This window comes from Nannobrachium achirus, assembly GCF_963921795.1.
Source record: "Nannobrachium achirus genome assembly, chromosome: 5".
Taxonomy (NCBI): domain Eukaryota; kingdom Metazoa; phylum Chordata; class Actinopteri; order Myctophiformes; family Myctophidae; genus Nannobrachium; species Nannobrachium achirus.
In genome coordinates this window covers 22,832,961-22,855,878 of record NC_137814.1, presented here as the reverse complement: position 1 = coordinate 22,855,878, position 22,918 = coordinate 22,832,961, and the positions used below count along the sequence as shown (strand labels likewise).

Here is a 22,918-nt window from a genome sequence, read left to right as displayed (position 1 = left end):
GTGAATCGTCTAATTTGAATCCTACCAAATTATTTCTCTTATTCACCACCCGTGTCATCTACACAGTATATACAGTAGAGTATGAACAGTGAATTCATGGAAATTCATAAAACAAAGTATCACAGGTTAAATTATTTATTGGAATGCGCACTCACCACCACTTTCCAGGTAAGACTTAAATAACATTGACATTTTCTTTACACATCACAGACAAAGTGCTAATCCAATCACTGCACATTACATAGCATGGAGGCGGGAACTCGAGTAAGGCTAGATTTATAGCTAGGTGTGGGCGGGTGTCACGCACCGAAAATAGCTGATCTACATTGTTCGGCTATTGTCGGCGCACGACACGACGCACGCAAGAAGTATAAATCGGGCCTACAGTAACATCAAGTACAAAGTCGGGTGTCGATGGACAGACAGTCAATAATTATAACATCGATGAACGATGCACATACAGTACCACACTCGTTCACACAGTGACACATCATGCACAAGGAACACGTTCAGCTTCTGGCTGCCACGGCTTGAGGTTGCTGCTGGTCAGAGGACTGCAGTTGTTTCCCCAGATATTCCCTGTGAAGGAAATTAAATGGTCAAATTGATGAGGACGTAAAAGTGAGTGGTTTCATTTGACCAGTGTTGTTTTTGACAGAACATTTTGATTTAGTTTTAGTCAGTCTTTTGAATAAAATGTAATTTAATTTTAGTCATCATTTAGTCACCTGAGTTTTTTTTTTGTTGAATAAAATGTATTTTAATTTTAGTCATCATTTAGTCACCTGAGTTTTTTTTTAACAAAGGTTTTAGTTTTAGTTTAGTTTTAGTCGACTAAACACCTGATTTTACACTTGGTTGCGTGCTGAAAATAGCCGATCTACAAGCTCACGTGTCGCACTGCGGCGCGTTGTGAGCTTGTAGATCGGCTATTTTCAGCACGCAACAACTGAGTGCAACCAAACATAAAATGACTCTCTTCTCCACTAGTCCCTCCCTAACGATTTAGTCTACTTTTTATTTTGTTGACGAAATTGTCAATATATTTAGTCTTACTTTTAGCCATCACAGCTTAGTTTTTATTTAGTTTTTTGTCAGTAAAAAAAAAAAAACGCAGTCGACAAACATTTTTCATCATAGTTTTAGTCGACGAGATCAACACTGCATTTGACACCTTCTGCCTTTCCATCCAACACAAATGGCCGAAGCCATTGACAATAATAATATCTCAAATTTGCACAATGGCACAGGGCAAGTTTGTGTGCAAAATTGGCATGCTCATTTACGTCTCATTACTATGCCCTTCATTCATTATGTCTCCGTACATTGTGTTCTTTCATTCATTATGTCCTTACATTGTGTTCTTTGCGCCTCTTATTAGACCAACATCTGCCAAAGCCCCATGGTGTTTTTACAGGTGCAACATGGTGAAGAGACCATTACTGAACTGCTACACAGACTGGCACAGCCCTGAGTGCTTTAAAAATAAATGTGTAAAATGTCTATGACGGTGTCGACCCCTTCCAGAGAAAAAACATCAGCAAGTCATTATAGAAAGAAAGTAACCAATGCTGTTTTTCTAAAAAAAAAAAAAAAAAAAAAGTGTTAGGCTTTTCCCTCTATTGCTAATAACATTTTCAGATCATGTTATCCATGACCCCTTGCCGATACCGGAGATGATTAAAACGACTCACAAGCACAAGATAACAAAAGGCTCAGGAGGTTTACAGAGATGTCCATTTTTCTTGTTCCCTGAAAACTCAAATTTGCCCAATTGCCAATGTGAAACACGGTTCTGTGTTTCTACATACTGTACTTCCATTTGTGGTTGCTGCTATAACAAAACTGAAAGGTTAAATACATTTTCTACTCTCAACATAAAGTACTGAACTATACATATTTTCCACATCTCAAATCAGGCCATTTAACCAGTTAAAACCTATATACTGTACTTCGTTGACTGGGATCCCCCAGGGTCTATACTTGGCCCCCTGCTACCTTTCCCTCGGTAACTACCGGTAAGTACATTTACTCAATTACTGTATTTAAAGGGATATTTAACTTTCAAAAAACATTTGGCCATTTTATTGTCTAATCAGGCTTTTGTAAACACCCAAAACAAGTTGCTTGATTCATTATTTAGATATTTGATATTAATTGTATCAGTCAAGGCCCCTTCCTAAAGTGGTTGTAACTTCAATCTCCATTTTTAGATTCACCCCCGTCCTTGGTTCTGGTGACTCATACAGTTGTCCTAATAAGTGAGCTGGCTGTGTTTTTTCAATTACCTTTTTCATTTATTTAATTTTTTAAATAAAAATATATAAAAACATTTTCCCAAGGAATTACTTAAAATTAACCTGACTTTCGCCAGATGGTGGCAGCATTGCGTATATAACGCTCTGCTTTTACCATCTGGGCTTGCTCGGCAAGAGCTGATAACACTCGTAAAGTCCCGGGCCGGACCAATCAGCGGCAGCTATGGGCGGGCTCTGAGCGGCTCTGAGCCAATAGAGTCTGATTGCAGACCACGTGGAAACCCAGGAGGCGGATTCTGGGTGCAACGTCCTGCAGACAGGCCAATATGAGTGGTTGGAGTTGGCACTCCCAGACTGTGATAGAAACGGCCACATCCAATCACCTGCTACAGAAATTCAAAAAATGGCCCGCCCCTTACATCGAGTCTGCCCGAGAGAGCCCAGATGTAAGGCAGAGCGTTACGCACTGCTGCAACTATCTGGCGAAAGTCAACTTAAAATGCATGAAAAAAGTAATTGAAATTGAAGGGGTCTGATCAAATAAATATCAAATATCTACTGAATCAAGCAGCTTAAAAACTGTCCCAGTTGTAAACAAAAGCCTGATTAGATGATAAAATGAAAAGTTTAATATCCCTTTAAGATTTTTGACTTTACCGGAGCGTTTCCAATTTTCATTACTTCTACTCCTCCACATCTCAGAGACAAATATTATACTTTTTTACTCCACTACAATTATTTGACAACTACAGTAGTTACTTTTTAGATTTTAAATTATTATTACAAAACATATATTAACCATATCGGCCATTTGAAAACAGCAGATCTACAAGCTTACAATGCGCTGCGAATTCCAGACTTACTTGTAACGACTCGCATTTCCACATTGCAGTATTGATACTTTTACTTAAAGGGGCACTACACCACTTTTCAACCTATCTTCATATAATAGGTCCTCACTAATGTTCATGATAAAATATCACAATTTATTTCTACTCAGTTTGTCATCATCAATGGGAAATGCAAGCTAATAGAAACTGCAGGCTTTCTATTCCTGAAAAAGTTGCAATGTTAAAGTGGAAGCCATTGCTCTCGTGATAATAAAAATCTAAATATTCTTTTCAAAAATATTATTAATTTTTTTTTTGTCAAACAATGATGTCACTGGTAGAAGGATTTGACAGCTTTTAGCCAGTCACCTAATAGCCTTTAAATAAGTGCTGGCAGGAAACGAACAAACAGCAGTGGACTAGATGTGGTTGTCTAATTGAATGCATGGCCAGGGAAAAAGAAGCCCGTGTCTGACGCAGACGCATGTGGCTGGGTCCGTGTGCTAGATTAGTAGCTCTACATGGCAAGCTGTATACAGTAGCTAGGTAAAGGAGGACTGGACAATTCTTTATCATCAGTTACGTTCATCATTAGAGCATTAATACCTGAAGCCGAGCTCAAAATATCTTGTTCAGGGATCACCAGAAGCAACGTTTTTAGCTTTTTTTTTTGCTTTAAAATGTGTGTGTGTGTGTGTGTGTGTGTGTGTGTGTGTGTGTGTGTGTGTACAGTATGTATGTATGTATGTATGTACAGTATGTATGTATGTTTGTATGAATTATAAAATAATGGTTAAAGTGGTTAAAATATAGCTAAATAGCTAATATAGGCTAGGTTTCCCATTGAGAAAAACAGTGTGGACAAGTGCATGATGATTTCTGACGTAGAGCTAAAAAGGCCTCTAGTTCGAGGGAAATAAAGCAAATAAAAGAGAGAGGTTATCAAATAATGACATTTTATCAACTGGCCCGCGGCCCATTGACATTTGTGTAATGTGGCCCACTGGTTCATAAGTTTGAGTATCCCTGATATAGAGAATAGAGGGCCTCTATAATTACATCTCAATAGATATAGCAGATATCCGATTCCATGTATAGCATGCATTGCATAAATTGTGCCTGTTAATTGAGCCATTGTATGCTTAATGGGTATTTTGCAGATAGTACTCAGAAGCAATTTCAGTAAACCAAAAGGGGGCAAGGTGAGACGTACATACAGTCAATGACCCACGCATTTTTTAAATTACTTTCAGTTGTGTCACAAGCCCACAGAAACACTGAACAAGGTCATGGAAATGCTCCTTTCTCCTCTACTTATCGCTTTGTTTCAGACATTTCAAAGCGGTACAAAACGAAGCCTACACCTTGACCTTAACTTAAGTACTTGCACTCACAAAAGCTTCGAGCTTCAAGAAAACAGGCGTTTGAAAAAAGTATATCAGACAACATTTACGGTGGCAGCGCTGTTGAAACGTTGAGCTCTGCTTGTCGTTGTCATGACAGCAGAAGCCTTAGCCCATCAAGACTTGGAATTATGTTATGCTTTAGCTATCGAAAAATAGCAGGTTATACAAGATCTGGTATTTTTAGAAAAATCATGAAAATGTTTGCAAATCTTTGAATATATACTACATTTTTCAAAGCAAACTTTTGTAATTCAAATCTCTGCTTCTGGGGGTCCCTGGCTGGAACAACATATTTTGAAACATACATGTAATTTTGGGGGTCCTTGACATGAAAATGTTTGAGAACCACTGATTTAGAAGAAGGATTCAGAAGATATTTATAGAATCGGGTCAATATATTCAAAGACTTGCACAAATTGCGATTTTACAAAAAAAATTGCAGATCTGCAAGCTCGCACCGCGGCACTATTTTCAATAGTTGAGGCATAAAATAACGGTTAAAGCGGTTGAAGTCTAGTGCGACACAGACGCGTCCCAGGGTCTTGATGGCTTAAACAGGGAGGGAAGTGGAGGTGTTTTTCTCCCTCACAAACACAGGCATGGTAACTCAAGGTGAACACGTTCGTGTCAAGAGAGGAGATGAGTTACATGCTGCTGAGATGGTAATGGTGGTCCCTGGGCCTGCTGAGCAGAAGCCAATACGGTACATTCAGAGATGGAGTGGCAATCTGATTACACTTAATATCCAAATCAGCGCTTTGTATTCAGAAAGGCGTCCGAGGTGCGCAGAGGGCAGCTCAGTCTGAGGAATATCTGGAGACACCGAGACACTGCATAACAAACCATACTTCTTCTGAGGCCACGTAAACTCCACTGCAGTGGTGGAAAAAGTAGGACTCGTGCACAGAATCACCAGGTCGTGCAATAGACTCTTTTCACAGCAGCAAATTTGATTGCTAAACATAGCTTAACTCTTTCTCAGCCACGTGGGGCCACTTAATATTAAAACCGTATTAAACCTTACCTCATCTGTACTCAAATTAGCCGACTGGAATTTTCCGTACTAGGTCATTAAAACCGAAATAAATGATAATTATTAAAAAAAAAATTATCGGCAGCTGTCCTCCGTCTCTTCTTCGGCTGATCTAAAAGGATCATTTTCTAAACCCTTTGAACCGGTGCTTCTGGTAGCTTTTCGTTCTATATAGCCAAAATCCCGTTCACTTTCATTGTAGGAGGAGGCGTTAGCATAGCATCTGTCTGTGATGTTTTTTATCAGATAAAAGTTGACATGGGCACTTCATACGAGTGGATTACATTCGCTTACCTCGATGTGCATGGATCGTGCACGCGAAGCGCACGGGGGGGGGGGGGGAGACGACTCGGCCAAAATCCCCACTATATGCCAATGCAGATCGAGACAATTGTACGACGGGGGACCGAAAGAAAAAAAAGAAAAAGAACGGTGCCATCCTAGAAGGACGGGTGGGCGCGCTGATGCTCATAATCATAATATTATGTCTCAGATCATCATACAATAATAGAAATTTCGGCTAGTCCACGACAAGCCATTCTGGCCAGGCTGGGAAAGTGTTAAGGTAAAAAAGAAACAACATGGAACAAGCTACAAAAATCATTGCAAACTCTCTTCATCCCCTCTGAATACGTCCCTTCTGCCATTAGGGAAAAGAAGCTGTGTGCCAAAATGCTAATCAAACTGCTTGAAGCCATCGTTTGTTCCAGCCGAACTGAATGACAAAACATAGCACTTTTGCACTTTAAATGCTAATGTTTTTTTGTTTCGTTTTTAATAGCTGTAGTGTTGTGAGTATATAGCACATTAACCATGGTATCCCTGTTTTTGGTATTTCATAGGTGAAAAATATCTATCTATCAATCAAAGAAATTAATTGTCGATTCCTACAATTTGTTTTTAATTTGCTTGATTCAATGGTAACATGTCATGTAAACAAATAAATGTCATTAGGTCGGGCACCCTTTGGATCGACCACCAAAACCTAACCATAACCCTAAACTTAACCTCAGTAAAACTATGCCTAAACCTAACCCTAACCTCAGTAACCGTGACGCGGGTGATTATCTAACCTGTCGACGCTGTTCGACCCAACGGGAGTTCGACCTATGGGGCAGTCCCCTGATTCAATATTTAGATATTTGATATTCATTTTATCAGAATGGGACCCTTCCTATACAAACCCATTGTAACTTCGAACTCCATTTTAACCATGATAGATTCATCAAAAACACCAGTCTTTTTTCTGGTGACTCATACTGTCCTCCTATTACGTGAGCTGGCCGTGTTTTTTTCGATAACCTTCATTTCTTTTAAATCATTTTGTATTGTAGTTGTCAAATGTCGCTTTCACTTATGATGTAATATTTATGTAAAATAACTGTCTAGCATTGTCAAAGCCCTGTGCTCAAGTTAAATCTATACTCAGGGACAACGTTTACCCTTAGTTACAAAACTTATCTGGCTTGTCCTTGCCTCTAGTCAAGAAGTGAGATATACTGTAAACATACTATACAAATGTTAGATATTCCATCTTACATTTATACGTTACCAACACTATCACTTGTTTGATGGAGGGGGAAAAACGAACAATAAACTGTCAACGATTGCAATATACGATACATACTGTACATCTATTTACAGTGAGAGCAGCGACCCTAATTCCATCTTAAGGGCAGACAGCTTTCATCCCTCCAGTCTCATTGCTAACATACCATGAGGCCACTTGTTAATGTCAAGTTGTGTTCCCACATCATTGTGGACTGACATGGATCACTCAAATTAATTGAATGAGTGACAACTGAAGCGATGGCCATAATTCTTATATCCTAGGAAACTGCCGGCTGTAGCTTATTTTTAAATCTTTGTCTAGCCAGGTTATAATAAAGGCTTAAATATTTGTTCCTCTACTTAACAGCGTGCCTTGGCCCTGCTTATATGCTCCCTACAGAGGAAAGGATCTTAGACTTTGTTTGCTATGTCATAAACCTCTTCAAGGTGCACCTGGTTCCAGTTGAGTGTAGTTAAGGAAGGACCCACGCAGTAGGGATGGGTACCTTTCAGCTTTGTATCGATACGATACCTTTTTCGATACCGTTTTCGCTACTTTTTATTTATGATTATTATTATTATTATTTACTTTTTTCTATAGGCCATTTTACACACCACAATAGGTTATTAAGGCTGTCTCAAGCTGGTTGCACACTGCTGCGTTTTTCGGGCCGAATATCGGACTGAATTTCGGAGCACTAAATAAAAAAATCAACCTCACGTTATGTCAGTCACGTTTGCACACTGCCGCCCGTTTCGCGCACCGCTCGGTCCCTTGCTCTCTCTATCTCTCTCTCTCTCCTTGCCCTGAAAAACGCATTTCGCAACGAAAAACGCAGCAGTGTGCAACCAGCTTAAGACAGTGATTCAGCCATTTTCATGTCAAGTAGTAGGATTAATGTAGTTGATGGGACTACTATTACTGTTACTATGGCTGGCTGCTATTGTATATACTGTACATGTTTGTCTGCAATAGAACACATTCTTTTTACATATTCTATGGCTATACTGTTGACGTATTGTTATTATTATCATTATTATAATCTTACCTTATCATAGTTTTCTTATTATTATTATCACAACATTGTATTTTGCCTCTTGTCCCTGTAGAGTAGTGAAACAATAAAACCTTGATTCTCTTTATTCTTAAACCTCACATCAACAATTGCGCCGTTCAATGCAACTCCATTGAAAGTGAATGCGCATTCACGACTACGGCACATGTACGCCCAGCATGGAGAGTCACAGAGGCTCGCAGGCAGTGGCTGGCGAAACTAACATGCTTAAAAAGTTTGTTTCAACCTACAGACACATGTACATACTACACATCTCTCCCGGGACGGTATTGATTTTTTTATACGACACAGAAAAAGGCTTTCAACACGGAAAGGGTGAAAGTCCTTTGCTGCCTGCAGCGCAGCGAGCGGAGAGGGGAAGAGGCTATGGGGAGAGGTGACGATGCTCACACAGTGTCACAGACGGAGATTATAGACGTTGGATGATCATAATAACATTATTGGCTATTGTCGGCTATTTTCAGTTGTGGGCCATTTTCACAGTAACGCAACTACGCAAGTTTACTAAAGCAGTCATTCAACTTAGGTTGTTACGGATGCGACTGGCCAGGGGTGCGTTCAAGAGTATCGAAACGAGGTACCGTTTGTTTTTGCGTGAACCGATACTCGATAGTACCGACGTCATGCGTTCGATACCAATAAAGGTATAGACTTCGGTACCCAACCCTACCACGCAGTGCTCCTAATCGTCTATTGAGTAGTAAATGTGCATTTGGGTGGACACTCTAAAGGTAGATTTTTAATCACGAATCATTAAATTGACCAAAATAAATAATTATAATAATTTCCCCCACACGTTGGTGCACAGGTAGTCAAGAGCATTACAATCACTTAGGGGGAGAAACAATGCAACGCTCGCACATCGAAACACAAACAATCCGTCCACACGGTTTCTCATGTTCTAGATAGTGGCAGGAAAACAAACAGTTTTCTCCCTCCTGTTGAATCATTGTGTGTCCGTTTCCAGGAGATGGCAGGAGGGAAACGAGACAAAACGGCCGCTGAGACGACACTCGCAGTACGTTGGGTTGGGAATTGATTTGGACTAGTTGGCCTGGCCTTGAGAGAAAATGCCATGAGCACCGCCACAGTAGAGAGAAAAGCAGAGTATTGTGTACTTCTATTAACCCTTACAGATAATGCTGTGGAGGTGCACATAATGCTGTGGAGGAGGTCAACATAATGCTGTGGATGTGGTTAACACTTTCCCAGCCTGGCCAGAATGGCTTGTTGTGGACTAGCCGGAAATTTCTATTATTGTATTATGATCTGAGACATAATATTATGATTATAAACATCAACGCAACCCCCGTCCTTCTAGGATGGCAGCGTTCTTTTTTTCTCTTCCGTCGATCCCCCGGTTAAAACTCACCACGACGTGTCTCATCTGCATTGGCATATAGTGGGGATTTTGGCCGAGTCGTCTTCCCCCCCGTGCGCTTCGCGTGCACGATCCGTGCACATCGAGATAAACGAATGTAATCCAGTCCGTATGAAATTCCGGTCAGCTAATTCGAGTACAGATGAAGTACGGTTTAATCCGGTTTTAATATTAAGTGGCTCCACGTGGCTGAGAAAGAGTTAACATAACATCTGCCTCGGAACTATATAAAAAAAAATATATATATATAAAAAAAGTTTAACAAATGAAAATACAAATACATTCCGTGATAAGTGCCTTTGCAATGATCATCAGTAAGTTTCCTCCGGGCCCCAGATCAGACCAGGACAAAAAAAGTGTTAAGACGCCATTTTCATTATTCCAAATACTCCAGCATTCTGTGGTAGTAGAAATAATGATAGCAGCTAGAAAAGAAAAAAAAAAAAAAAAAAAGAAAAACACTGACTGGTCACAGATTATCTCGACATTCTGCAACCTGGTGACCGTTTGAGAAACACTGCTGTTAATGAAGAGAGGTAGAGCACGCACACCATTTTCCAGGTAAAGGGTTTCCTTTATTTGCGATATTTGCGGTCACAAATAAAGTAAATCCTTTACCTGGAAAATGGTGTGCAGGCTCTCTTCAAATTAGTTTCATTGGCCTAGCAGCAGCCACCGTTCGACGTGCAAATAAGTATGCTTTGAAACACTGCTACTCACACTGCTATTCTTTGACTGCTTTTTCCCCACCTTTGTTATTGATGATATCCTATGCATAGTACTGTGTTCTATCCGTCTGCCTTTCAACCAAGATCCCCTTTTAGTTGACCTTGTACCAGTGATTTGTACTGTTATGAAACTGTACTTTTTCCTATGCAACCTTCTAATAAATTCTTCAATCAATCAATCAATCAATCAATCAATCAAATGAACCCATTAAAACCGGGAAAGCATCTGTGTGGTTTTAGACTGGTTTTAGGCCATTCACACTGAGCACTATAACTATAACTGTAAAAGAATATATTTGTTTTAAATGGTTCTAAGCCAAGTGGATGGCAGTGTTCTCACCAACTATAAAAGAATATATTTGTTTTAAATGGTTCTAAGCCAAGTGGATGGCAGTGTTCTCACCAACTATAAAAAAATATATACAATGGTGAAAGATATATGTAGTTATCGTGCCCAGTGGGACTGGCACTTTAAGCTATAATATAGCACATTGGTTGCTCACTTCGTGCTGCTCTATGAGTTTGTACAGTATATCGGCTATTTTTGAAAAAAAATGCGAATATTTGTGAATATTTTTTAACTCCAATCTTTGCTTCAGGGGGTCCCTGGAACAACACACTTTTGAGACGTGGTATCGCGCCCAAATAGTTGAGTCAAAAATGGCAGTTCCGTGACCGTGGAGAGCGAAGGTCCGTTTCTCAATGGATTTGTCATCTAGAAGGGTTATTAAACAAATTTGGCCGGGGTGTATTTTTTAAAATGGTCGGGAAAATGTTTGACAGCTAGGGTAATTTTCAGTCTCATTCACTTACTATACACTACACTATAAAGGAAAAAAATACTCCCAAAAAATCTGCTTTAAGTGGTATGTGAGGGGTCAAACTAGGGTTTTTTAATTATTCTGAATCCATTGCAAGCATTTGTTTTGCATGAAAAACATTCCTTGCGCTAAAAACGACGGTTTAGTGGTTTGAAAAAGGGATGAAAAGTGATGAGTCATCACTTTTCACACATTTGAGGGGGCTGTTTTAGCCCAAGGAATGTTTTTTGTGCAAAACAGATGCTTGCAATGGTTTCAGAATAATTGAAAACCCCTAGTTTGACCCCTCACATCCCACTTAAAGCAGAGTAATTTTTTTCCTTTATAGTGTAGTGTATAGTAAGTGAATGAGACTGAAAATGACCCTAGCTGTCAAACATTTTCCCGACGATTTTAAAAAATACACCCCGGCCCAAATTGTTTAATAACCCTTCTAGATGACAAATCCATTGAGAAACGGACCTTCGCTCTCGTGGTCACGGAACTGCCATAAATGACCCAGCTAAAATGCTTATCATTTTGGGAGGTGTGAGGTGTTGTGAGCTTGTAGATCTGCTATTTCCACTAAATATATGAACATTTTTTAACATGGAAACGATTATGACAATTATGAAAAATAATCGCAATTATGTAAAATAATAAATGTGTAGACTCGGCGTCATTACGCCAGGCAATGTAAACAACAGCCCATGTTGGCACTTAGGAGTATACATTATATGAGCCCTTTCAACCAGAAATTCCTGTAAGAAAGTTTGTCAAGGATACCTTTGAGAGAACATTTCAAGCTGGATTGAGAAATGGCGATGATTGCATAATGTTGGACTGTGTGTTTTGCTTCATTAAATTTCAACAAAGCACCGACCAAGGGATTATTGCATGGCATCATTGACAGTTCGTTCGCTATCAAGGATAAAGGGAGGTTTTAACAAGGTAAGATTGCCTTTATGCTGTGCTCTCTCTCTCTCTCTCTCTCTCTCTCTCTCTAAGAAATGTTTTTTCTTATAATGCTGCCGCTGTGAATGCGCAAAGAGCATAACCTCTTTGCAAAATTGTCTACCGTGCAGTTTTTCTGTCTGTAATAGCCTATTGAATCTAACGTGGGAACAGAACAATCTTTGTAGTGTGTGTGTGGTGTGCTAAAATAACTATTCTAAAACGGCTAGTTCCATTCCTTGATTCTGATTGGCTGGTTGCTGTGGTATATGAGACTATAACCCACACCTTGAATCAGTTTATATCAAACCCAGGTGCGTTATTTCTTTCCACAGTGTTCCACAGTGCACCAATTATCTGCACCTGTGTTGTTTCTGCAGCCTGGCCGGGAAATACTTTCTTGCAGAGCAGACCTTATTGTGTATTATTAGTGAAATAGAACAGTTTTAATTGGTACATGTCTATGATTTTCATGTTGCAATATTGTGACCGTTTTAGAAAAGCAATAAGCCACGCGAGGCTTGTGGTTACCGGGGTAGTATACACCGGCTGAGAGGGTCGCCTCTCAGCCGGTGTATATTACCCCGGTAACCACTCGCCTCTGGCTTATTGCTTTATTAACAATACAGCTGTCTGCAGCTCCTTGCTATACTGTTGCGTAGGGAATAAGCACCCGAAACCATTATAAAAATCACCGAAAACCGAAAAAAAAACTAGACTTTTCGGCTCTTCCAAGCTCAGCCCCAGCCCCCCCTGGGATTTGGGACTTCCAGCGTGCCTGCTCAGCCTCAGGTCTTAATGCTTCGACAACAAGAAAGCCGGTCAAGCAGAGCACATACCAGTTCTGGACCATGAGTTTCTGCACGGCCAGCAGGGCGTTGTAGCGGACCAGCTGGTCCTCATGGTGCATGTGGTTCATCACCAGTTGCTTTCCGCCCAGCTGCTCAATCACTCTGTTAAGAAAAAGGAAAATAGGAGCGAATGCAGTTTATTATGCACAGAAAAACAAGCAAACAAACAAAAAACGTTTCACGTATGATGCGTGAAACATTTCCAGTCCCGTTTCTGTGCTTGCAGAACAGCAAGTGCCACCACTGGACTGCCATTAAATGATTGATTGAGGGAATACTTTGCTAGCAGTTTGAAAAAATAAATAAATGAAAAAGCACAGGAAACTACGGTTCAATACAAGGTCTGCTAAGAGCAAGAAAGCCTATATGGCTTGTTTCCATTGGGGTCCTCTGTACTCAATCCATCGAAAAATAAATATCTTTTTAAGTGAGTATGTGTGCGCGGTGGATCAACAGAATGAAATCACATCAGCGCACTAGGGCTAGGACAACTATCGATTATATTCTTAGCGATCAGTCTATTGATTCCTACGGTCGTCTTTAATGAAGGAAAGAACAGCTATTAAATCAACTAGCTTGACTAACTGCTGTCCCCTAATTGGTACGTTACTGCAGGTCCATAGGCGGCAAATTGTTCCTAATTGGTGGTCTGTCCAACCGGGGACAAGGAGTGCTGTGCGCTGAAACTATCGATTGTGACTGATGGGTGGTGGGGATTGCTGTTGTGAAGGAGAAAAACATGATTACTAAGTCAATCAGACAGAAACAGTGGGCAGGTTGAAGATGGGTGTCGCATCAAATTATGGGCCCTGGGTACAAGGATTCACTGCGTTATGTTGTGCTTTAACTATTGAAAAATAGCAGATATGCAAGCTCACAGCGCGTGAAAATGTGTGCAAGTCTTTGATGTCTTCTATGTTTCTATGTCAGTGGTGCTCAAACTGTTTCATGTGAAGGACCCCCAAAATGATATGTATTTGGCCATGGACCCCCATTTCAAAATATTAATTTTCACAACTTTTCAAAAATAGCAGATCTACTGTTCTGATCTGCTATTTTTCAATAGCTAAAGTATAGAAAATTAAGCCCCCCCCCCCCCACCTTGGGCCCTAGTAACTCAGTCCGACTTCCCCCCCAAACTAAATGACATTTTATTCAAAAGACTATGACTAAAGCTAAATCAAAATGTGCTGTCAAAAACAACATTGGTAACAAAAACTAAATGGAAAATACAAACCACTATGAAGAAAACTAAATCAACATTTGCTGTCAAAATCAACACTGTCATAAGACAACAGAGGACGTTCTGGGTTGGAGAGCGTCATCCGACGACGAGGGAAAACGGTCACTTTCATTTCCGTGGGGCTGGTGAAAGACAGGTCACCGAAGTCAGGTTCTGGCGTGCCGTCGCATCATGCTCAACGATACGCTTGAGTTGAGGACTGAGCGCACGGTTGGCAATGCGACACAGACTCGGTGTCGGAAAATTGGCGATTTAGAAGCCGAGCCGTTATGATTTCTCCAGTATTGAGCTGGACTGTGTGTGGCAGACATAAATAAGCCCCGACAGGTTAGTGTGCCCGCCAGTGTTACGGATTCAAGTTATTCCAACGTGGGAGACGGAAATAGCCCAGTTTCAGATAACTGCTCGTCTATGTGGAAATGTTCCTAATTGGCTATATGCGCAGCAGCCATATTGGAGAGAAGTTGGGTCCTCTTCTCACTTCCTTCAAAGGTGTTACCAATGATACTAACGAAGGCTCTGTTCTATTTCATGTAGCACAGTGGTTCTCAAACCTTTTATTTCAAGGACTCCCGTGACTCTGAAAGCATACAAATGGAACCAAATGGACCCTTACGGGTCCAGCAAATGGACCCTTACGGGTCCATTTGGTTCCATTTGTATGCTTTACACACCTTTTAAGGGGTAATTTGGAACCCCCAAGTTACCCTGGACCACACTTTGGGACCCACCGGTGTAGCAGAGTGTTTCCAGTGAGCCAACATGCAATATATCAGCACCCTGACTCTGTTTGACCAGAATGGAACCGAGCCTTCATTAGTATCATTTGCCAAATTCCAATGTCTTCCCTAAGCCCTGTTGACTGTTAACTCACAGACTTGAGTGACGTCAACATGGTAAGGGCTTGAGGGTACACCCCCCTAGTTGGTGAGCAAAGGAACTTCTGGGGACTCAGCTAGAGGGTACAACTCCAAAGGGAACGGAACAGCATTTTAGAAGATTGTTTTATTCATGACACTTTACATCACATCACATTTAAAACTCTTTACTGTCCTTATTTACAGTCATTGCTTTAAAGGTTGTGAATGTTGATTATTATTATTATATTTACGTTAATCAATTCGTTTTCATTTCTGTTTAGATTAGGGTTTATAATGTAATTTGTTTTAAATAGCATTTCCATATTCTTTATCTACTTATCTACTCTTTATTTTTTTCAACTAAATATACCTGTATATCTTCCATTCTGTTTCCTTTTGAACAGTGAGAAAGCACAACTTTTTGTTGACTTTCTAACTGCGATTCATGATTACATCTGGAGGATTCCCCTGGTAACGCTATGAACTGTGGGTAATTCCTTTGCCAAAGGCTGCAAATGTTCGGACTTACGGAAAGTCAACAAAAAGGGGCGTTCCCGCACCCTCACTGACTTACCGATTTACATTGGAAAAACCCTCAAGCCCTTATGCCCCAACGTGAACGCGCACGTTGACTTTGGCTAAGTCAGTGAGTCAGCAAGTCAACGGATTGGAATTGGGCGATTAGTAACGCCTGTGAAGGAAGCGAGAAGAGACCCATCTTCTCTTAAAAATGGCTGCTGTGCATATAGCCTATTGTGCTAGCAAACCAACTGCTACCCCGATCAACCGGGGTAGTGCAGAGTAGTACAGGGACACACAGCTTTTGAGTGCTTCCCCCCCAAAAAATAATAAATAAATAAAATAAGTAAAGAGACATTCACCGTTTGCCACGTGGATAGTGTCGCACGTACTCTCCCACGTCATGGGCTGCCACTGCGATGACCTGCGGATCATCTGACACCTCCAACAGCCTGGTTAAGATCCTGAGTGAAGGCGAGAGACAAAAATAGCAAGAGCACCATTTCATCAACAACCTTGTCTGTAGTAAACAACACGCTGCAAGAGAAAACATGTTGCTGAGCGACAGTTCCACCTATAGACAACAACGCTGAAGGTAAAGCAGAGGCGATCGGAAAACACAACTTGTTGAGAAAAACTATGGTATATACTGTCCACGTTCTCCGCCTCTTTCTTACTTGAGGAGCTCGTAGTTCTTCTCATTCAGGCGGGCGGCATTCTCCCGCCAGAACTTCTCAGACTTGTGCACGGGGCTCCATTCCAGACGCCCAGACTTGAGCTCAGAGCTGTACTCGTCAAAGGAGCTGAGAGAACGCCATGAAGGAGAGGAGAACGATAGCCAAGAAGAGAGAGAGAGAGAGAGAGAGAGAGAGAGAGAGAGAGAGAGAGAGAGAGAGAGAGAACTTAAATATATATATATATATAAAAAGGAGATGTCTGCGCGCTTCAGCCAACAGTCGGTAGAAGGACTTGTCGGTGCTCAACAAGGACAAACTATCAAAAAGCATACAACCTGGGCACTTCATAAATGACTACCCAAATAAAAAGTCAAAGATGACTCTGCAGACTCTGCAGAAGATGTGTTAAACATCAAAACGTCAGTCACCCGCCCTGCAGTAAAGAACGTGCAGACCAGTCGAGTGCTCCATTATTTTATTTGGGTAGTCATTTAACAAGTGCCCAGGTAGTATGCTTTTTGATGTATAAAAAGCCCTCAGCACTGCTTCCTCACTGCCAGTCCTTTGGTAGGAGTATTGATTTCAGTGGTACAGCTTTCCTGCGGTCACAGAACAAGCAAGGACATGCAGACGCAATACCCAGTTCAATTGGGGATGTAATCAGAGTAGCATTCAAAGCTCAGGCACCAGAGCAAAACACCTCTCTGTTCCCAAAGACAGACAGTCTCTGACCTGCTGTAACGTTGTGCCATATCTGGGAATGAAATGTCCACGGTCACAAAAGCTATGCTTATGAATTGCATACTTCGCATACAGTATCAGTCACTGCTGTAGCAACAACACTACCTGGTATAGAATCACAAGTCAGTCCCTACGTTTAAGTGCTTTTCTCAGAGACTTGAGAACAAGCTCCAAGCTTTCACCGTTAAAACCGGGAGGAGACAATTAGGGAGCTTGAAAGAAACAGCGTTGCAGAACCAATCCTACATGTTTATAGTGGCCTTTCAGATTGGGACAGCGATAATGACAGGTTTTCAAAGCAGTGGGTAATAGTCATGCTAGTGGCTCTTCTCGCCGCTATTCTAGCAATTACTTTGCACTTAGACGTACCCAGATGTACCGATACACCTCGTCCCATCCCTAGTGAGGAGTGGGGATGTTTTGCTGTAGCCACGACTGCCACTAATATGTAATTTCGATGTCCCCAGGTGTATCGGTACATCTGGGGACATCTAAAGGCAAAGTAATTGCTAGAATAGCGGCGAGAACAGCCACTAGCATGACTATTACCCACTGCTTTGAAAACCTGGGTTACACATCTCTATTCGGAAACATTGCCATCAGTGTTAATTTTTTCAGCAAATTTTGATTTAGTCTTATGCCTCATTCACACTACAGATATATAGTTGAACGTTTTGCTTGGTAATTCAATGTTATCTCAATGGAAACCAGCTTTAAAGATGCAGGACACACAAAGAACGAAGCTTTGAAAGCTTTAAAGCTGGTTTCCATTGAGATTACATTGAATTACCAAGCTAAACGTTCAACTATATATCTGTAGTGTGAATGAGGCATTAGTCTTAGTCTTTTGAATAACACACCGTTTAGTCTTAGTCCTGTCTTAGTCTTCTGAAATTGTTTTTGTCTAGTCTAGTCTTAGTCGACTAAATATCAAAACATTTTAGTCTTAGTCTTAGTCTTTTGGGATTAGTCTTAGACTTTTAGTCTTCGTCTTTTAGGATAGGTTTTTTAGCCTAATATAACCACATAATTATGAACAAGTCATTGTCTTCTACTGCCTGTTACTTGGTCAAAATAAACCATACATAAAATATGTATTTGCCTTCAATTTCATTGCAGTTACATGCCAGTGTAATTTTTTGCAGCCATTAGTCTTAGACTTAGATTTAGTCTTAGTCTTAGTCTTTTGAATAACACAAATAACAGTCTTAGTCTTAGTCTTTTGGGACTGTTTTAGTCTAGTCTAGTCTTATCGACAAAATATAAAAATCTTGTAGTCTTGTAGTCTTTTAGTCTTAGTCTTAGTCGACAAAATTAACACTGATTGCCATTCAGAAAATTGACTTCCATTATTCTAAATGGAGGTGTCACCTAAACCATAACCTCCGTGGGGGTATTTCTGAATGGGGATGTTTCTAAGTGGGGGTGTTTCTGAATGGAGGTCTGCCCCCGGGACGATAAGCGATATTATCGTTTATCGTGATAAAAAAAACCACTCACAATAATCTTATCGTGGAAATTGAATTTATCGTGATAAATTCAATTTCCTCACAACGCTGTGAGCTTGTAGATCGGCTATTTTTTGGCAAATGTTCCACCCCAGGATTAGGGATGGGTATCGTTCACCTTTGAATCGATACGATACCTTTTCCGATACCATTTTCGATACTTTTTATTTATTATTATTATTAGAATTATTATTTGCCCTTTTCTATGGGTTATTTTACAAACCACAATAGGTTATTAAGCCAGTTATTCAGCCATTTTCATGTTAAGTAGGCCTAGTAGTAGAGTGGTTGGCTATGTATAATTATAGTGTTTGTCAACAATAGAATATACACCGCACAGCGCACATGAACGCGCAGCATGGACTCACAGTCACAGAGGCAGGCTGTCTCGCTGTGCTGGCAGTGGCTGGCGAAACGAATGCTTAAAAAGTTCGTTTCAACCGATCAATTACTTTTTCCAGACGGTCGGAAGTACAGACACATGAATCTACGCATCCCGCGATTGCCAATCATGTTTATGACGATACAGAAAGGCTTTAGGTGTTTAACTTCAACATGGAAAGAGTGGGGACTTCACTCTCGCTGCTGCGGGAGAGACAGAGGTGATGATCACACAGTGTGGCGGAGCGGAGAGTATAGGCGTTGGATAATCATCATAATAATAAACATTATAGGCTATTGTCGGCTATTTTCACAGTAACGAGTGTAGTCTACTAAAGCAGTCATTAATCCTTCAGTAGCCCCACTGTTACAGATGCGACCGGACAGTGTGTGTTCAAGAATATCGAAACGAGGTATTGTTAGTTTTTACTTCGATACTCGATAGTATCGACGTCATGCGATCGATACCATTAAAAGTATCGCTGACGATACCCGACCCTACCCAGGATAATGGAATTTGATTATCGCGATAATATCATAAACCGTGATTTCTTTGGTCACAATAATCGTGATTTGAAATTGTCATATCGTCCCATCCCTACTCCTCACACACACAGTGGCGTGTTGAGTACCTGAGGTCCTGCACACTCTCTCCCAGACGCTCCACACACACACACACACACACACACACACACACACACACACACACACACACACACACACACACACACACACACACACACACACACACACACACACACACACACACACACACACACACACACACACACACACACTCTCTCCCAGACGCTACAGTTACCTGAGGTCCTGCACACTCTCTCCCAGACTCTCCACACACACACAGTGAGTACCTGAGGTCCGCAACACTCTCCCCCAGACGCTCCAGCAGGAACTTGATGTCCTCGGTGATGTCCTCGTCATCGTACTTCTGCTGGCTCAGGTTCTCCAGCTGCTTCAGCACCTTGCACTGGATCATAGCCAGGGCGTACTCCTGGCAAGTCTCCCTCTCCGCAGACTTCTCCAGGACGTTCTGGGGAAGTGCATGGAAACGAGACAACTATTGATTTGAGTGGTGGATAGGGCTGTCACAATTATTACATAATCGTCTAATCGCGATTATTTGACATAATCGTCTAATCCCGATTATTTGACATCATTGCGATTATTTTTCATAATAGTCATAATCGTTTCCATGTTGAAAAATGTTCATATACATATTTTTTTAAGTAAAAAATAGTGGAAATAGCAGATCTACAAGCTCACAACGCGTCGCATCGCGAGGCGTTGTGAGCTTGTAGATCGTCTATTTCCACTATCAGAGTTCTTTTTTAAGTACAAAGTTGTCAAATATGTCAGTAATTTCTTTATATATTTGGGTTATGTGTCATATCTGCCATGTGCAACTTCAAAGCCTAAAAGCCAAACAGAAATGTAATTGTCAACGACAAAAACACAATTAACCCTGCAAGACCCGAATTAATTTCTACTGGCCAAAAAAAATTAAAAAAAATCAGATGGTGTTGTAGGAGTCCTAATCACAGGAAAATGTAATGTTAAAAAAATAATAATGTTTTTGTAAGGTTTTATAGCCATAAATCAAAAATCATGCTCTAATTAGCATTTTGGGGATATTTTTCACAATAACACATGTACATGTTCTAGACATTCTAATGATCATGAAAAAAAATATTACAGGCATTTTACTTCTGTTTTTGTGAGGAATAGCTTCAGTTAAAAAGTGAGATGTTGTTCGTCCAGACGCTGGAATTTCAACTTCTCTGGGAGGTGTGAATGTCAGCCTCTGTGGTAGGTATTTATATGCAAATATCGTGGCCAATAGCATTGTAATACTAAACAATAGGATTTAATGGTGATGTTAATGTGAAAAAAGAACAGGAATACTAATTATAACATTTTTTTTTAAATGATTTAAAAAATGTTGCCAAAAAGCAACGCTGGGCCTTGCAGGGTTAAATCGTTAATCGCAATTATTTGAGTGACAATTAATCGTCGGGTAAAACGTCCTAATCGTGACAGCCCTAGTGGTGGAGGAGGACAGAGACCTAGTATGGGTTGGTGTACAGTGTATCAGCAGAGCTATGGAAGCAATTATAGTAGATAAAAGCCCACGGCATGGAATTCACATGGGATGATTCACTTAAACCATGGGTCTTCAACAGGGGGTCCGGGACCCTTGGATATAAGCAAGTTCTAGAGAACATTACTATCAGTGCATGCTACACACACACACACACACACACACACACACACACACACACACACACACACACACACACACACACACACACACACACACACACACACACACACACACAGAGAGAGTATATATTATGTTACAATTAGTTTGGGTAACTCAGTTAGATTGGGGTAAGAGCGCTCGTTTTGTAGTTCACCACACACCCCTACCACCACCTGGATCAATTCACTTTGATAGTCACTTATCAACACACCTGTGTAATTTTGCGTAATCACCACAAGATGGCGACAACACAGCCATTCACTTGTGTAGTCGGTGATGTCACTCCTCTGCGTCCCCTCTTTGTTTATCTACTAGCCTAGCTCAGCTGTGTTTAGCCATTAGCTTACTATGCCTAACCCTAACCTCAGTAAAACTATGCCTAACCCTAACCTCAGTAAAACTATGCCTAACCCTAACCCCCGTGGGGTGAGGCGCTATCATTCCTGCCGACGCTACATTGTCGTTGTTGTGGATCAAAGCGACCGCTTGCTGTGCCCCGTGCCGCACAACGAACGCTCCTGTTCTCAATCTAACTGAATCTCATACTAACTGTGACATATACATACAGTTTAATTGGCTATCCAAAGTATAATTGGCAATCCAAATTGTATCATCACATTGGAAAAGTGCACACTAGGCCGGTCCTGAATTTGCAGATAGGCATCATTCGTCAGGGTACAGCCTCAAAACACTGCAACATTGGAAGAACAAAATACAGTATATAATTATGTTTCCTGAGCACAGAGTCACCTATCCGTCTGCAGTTTTCATAGCAGTGTATCCAAATTGCAGCAGAAGACTTCACCCTAAACTAACCAATTTAAATGGGAATCTATTCATTTTATGGGTTTGGGTGAGCCAGCCGTCCTAGCGTGAAGAAGGCTATAATGAATTGGCTTTGGAGCAGGTTCAAAGCAAGAACTCATCCCTCAGCCGGGCACTGAGGCCAACCGTATCCATCAAATGATGTCCCTAATTAATTGCTGTCCGTCAACACAAGTCGCTGGAAATGTAGAACAGTCAGGATGTGCACCTACGGGAGCACATTTAAGTTTATGTTCCCAGTGTCCACCATAAATCTGACCCCAATCTAACTTTATTCATCCCAGAGTGGAAATGAAGGTGTTACTAACTTAGCCCAACCCTACCCTCCCTTGCCCCTTCTTTGTATATACTGTTTGTTTAGACTTACTGTTTTCTTTTTTGTTTTTCTTTACATATCTACTGCATAGTACTGTGTTCTATTTGTCTGTCATTCAATGTTATATGAGATACTTCAATGGTTTCCAGTGGAAATAAGCTTAGTCTTTTCATGGATCTCCTTTTAGTAGACCTTGTACCAGTGAACTGTACCGTCATGAAACTGTACCTTTTCCTATGCAAACTTCTAATAAAGTCTTCAATCAATCAATCAAACAGCAGCTGTCAGAGATATCATTAGAGCGAGATACCCACTCCAGCCTGCATTGAAGTTAAATTGACAGCTTTGCTATGTATGCTGGTGAACCATGAGGACTTCCGAGTTAGAATCTGACTGCCAGTCTTGTCTTGCATGTACACTTTCCCTTATCAGATTAACAAATCTTTTTGGCCTGAAGCCAAAGGGGGGCTTCAGGCCCAAACGATTTGTTTCATCTCACAATGACACCGTTTCTTCCAGGCAGTCGGGTGTTTTAGGTATTTTCGGAGGGATACGATAATCAACTGCGGCAGTGGCTCAGGGGTAGAGTAACCGTCATTAGAACACGGAGGGTTCCCAATTCGATCCCGGGCTCCCCCAGTGTTAGTGTCGAAGAGTCCTTGAGCAAGACTCTGAACCCTTGCATGGTTTCCTCTGCCA

At 41.0% G+C, this 22,918-nt stretch overlaps 1 protein-coding gene across 1 annotated transcript in view; it reads right to left on the bottom strand.

Moving 5' to 3' along the window:
- The window catches only part of atp6v1h (ATPase H+ transporting V1 subunit H), a 48,396-nt gene continuing 25,478 nt past the window's right edge, over nt 1-22,918 (bottom strand). The window contains exons 10-14 of the mRNA XM_080726689.1: nt 19,670-19,848; nt 16,168-16,293; nt 15,853-15,954; nt 12,857-12,970; nt 1-579 (exon numbers count right to left, since the gene is read on the bottom strand). Of these exons, the coding sequence (XP_080582815.1) occupies nt 510-579; nt 12,857-12,970; nt 15,853-15,954; nt 16,168-16,293; nt 19,670-19,848 (591 nt within the window). The 3' untranslated portion in view covers nt 1-509. The remainder of the gene's footprint in view (nt 580-12,856; nt 12,971-15,852; nt 15,955-16,167; nt 16,294-19,669; nt 19,849-22,918) is intronic.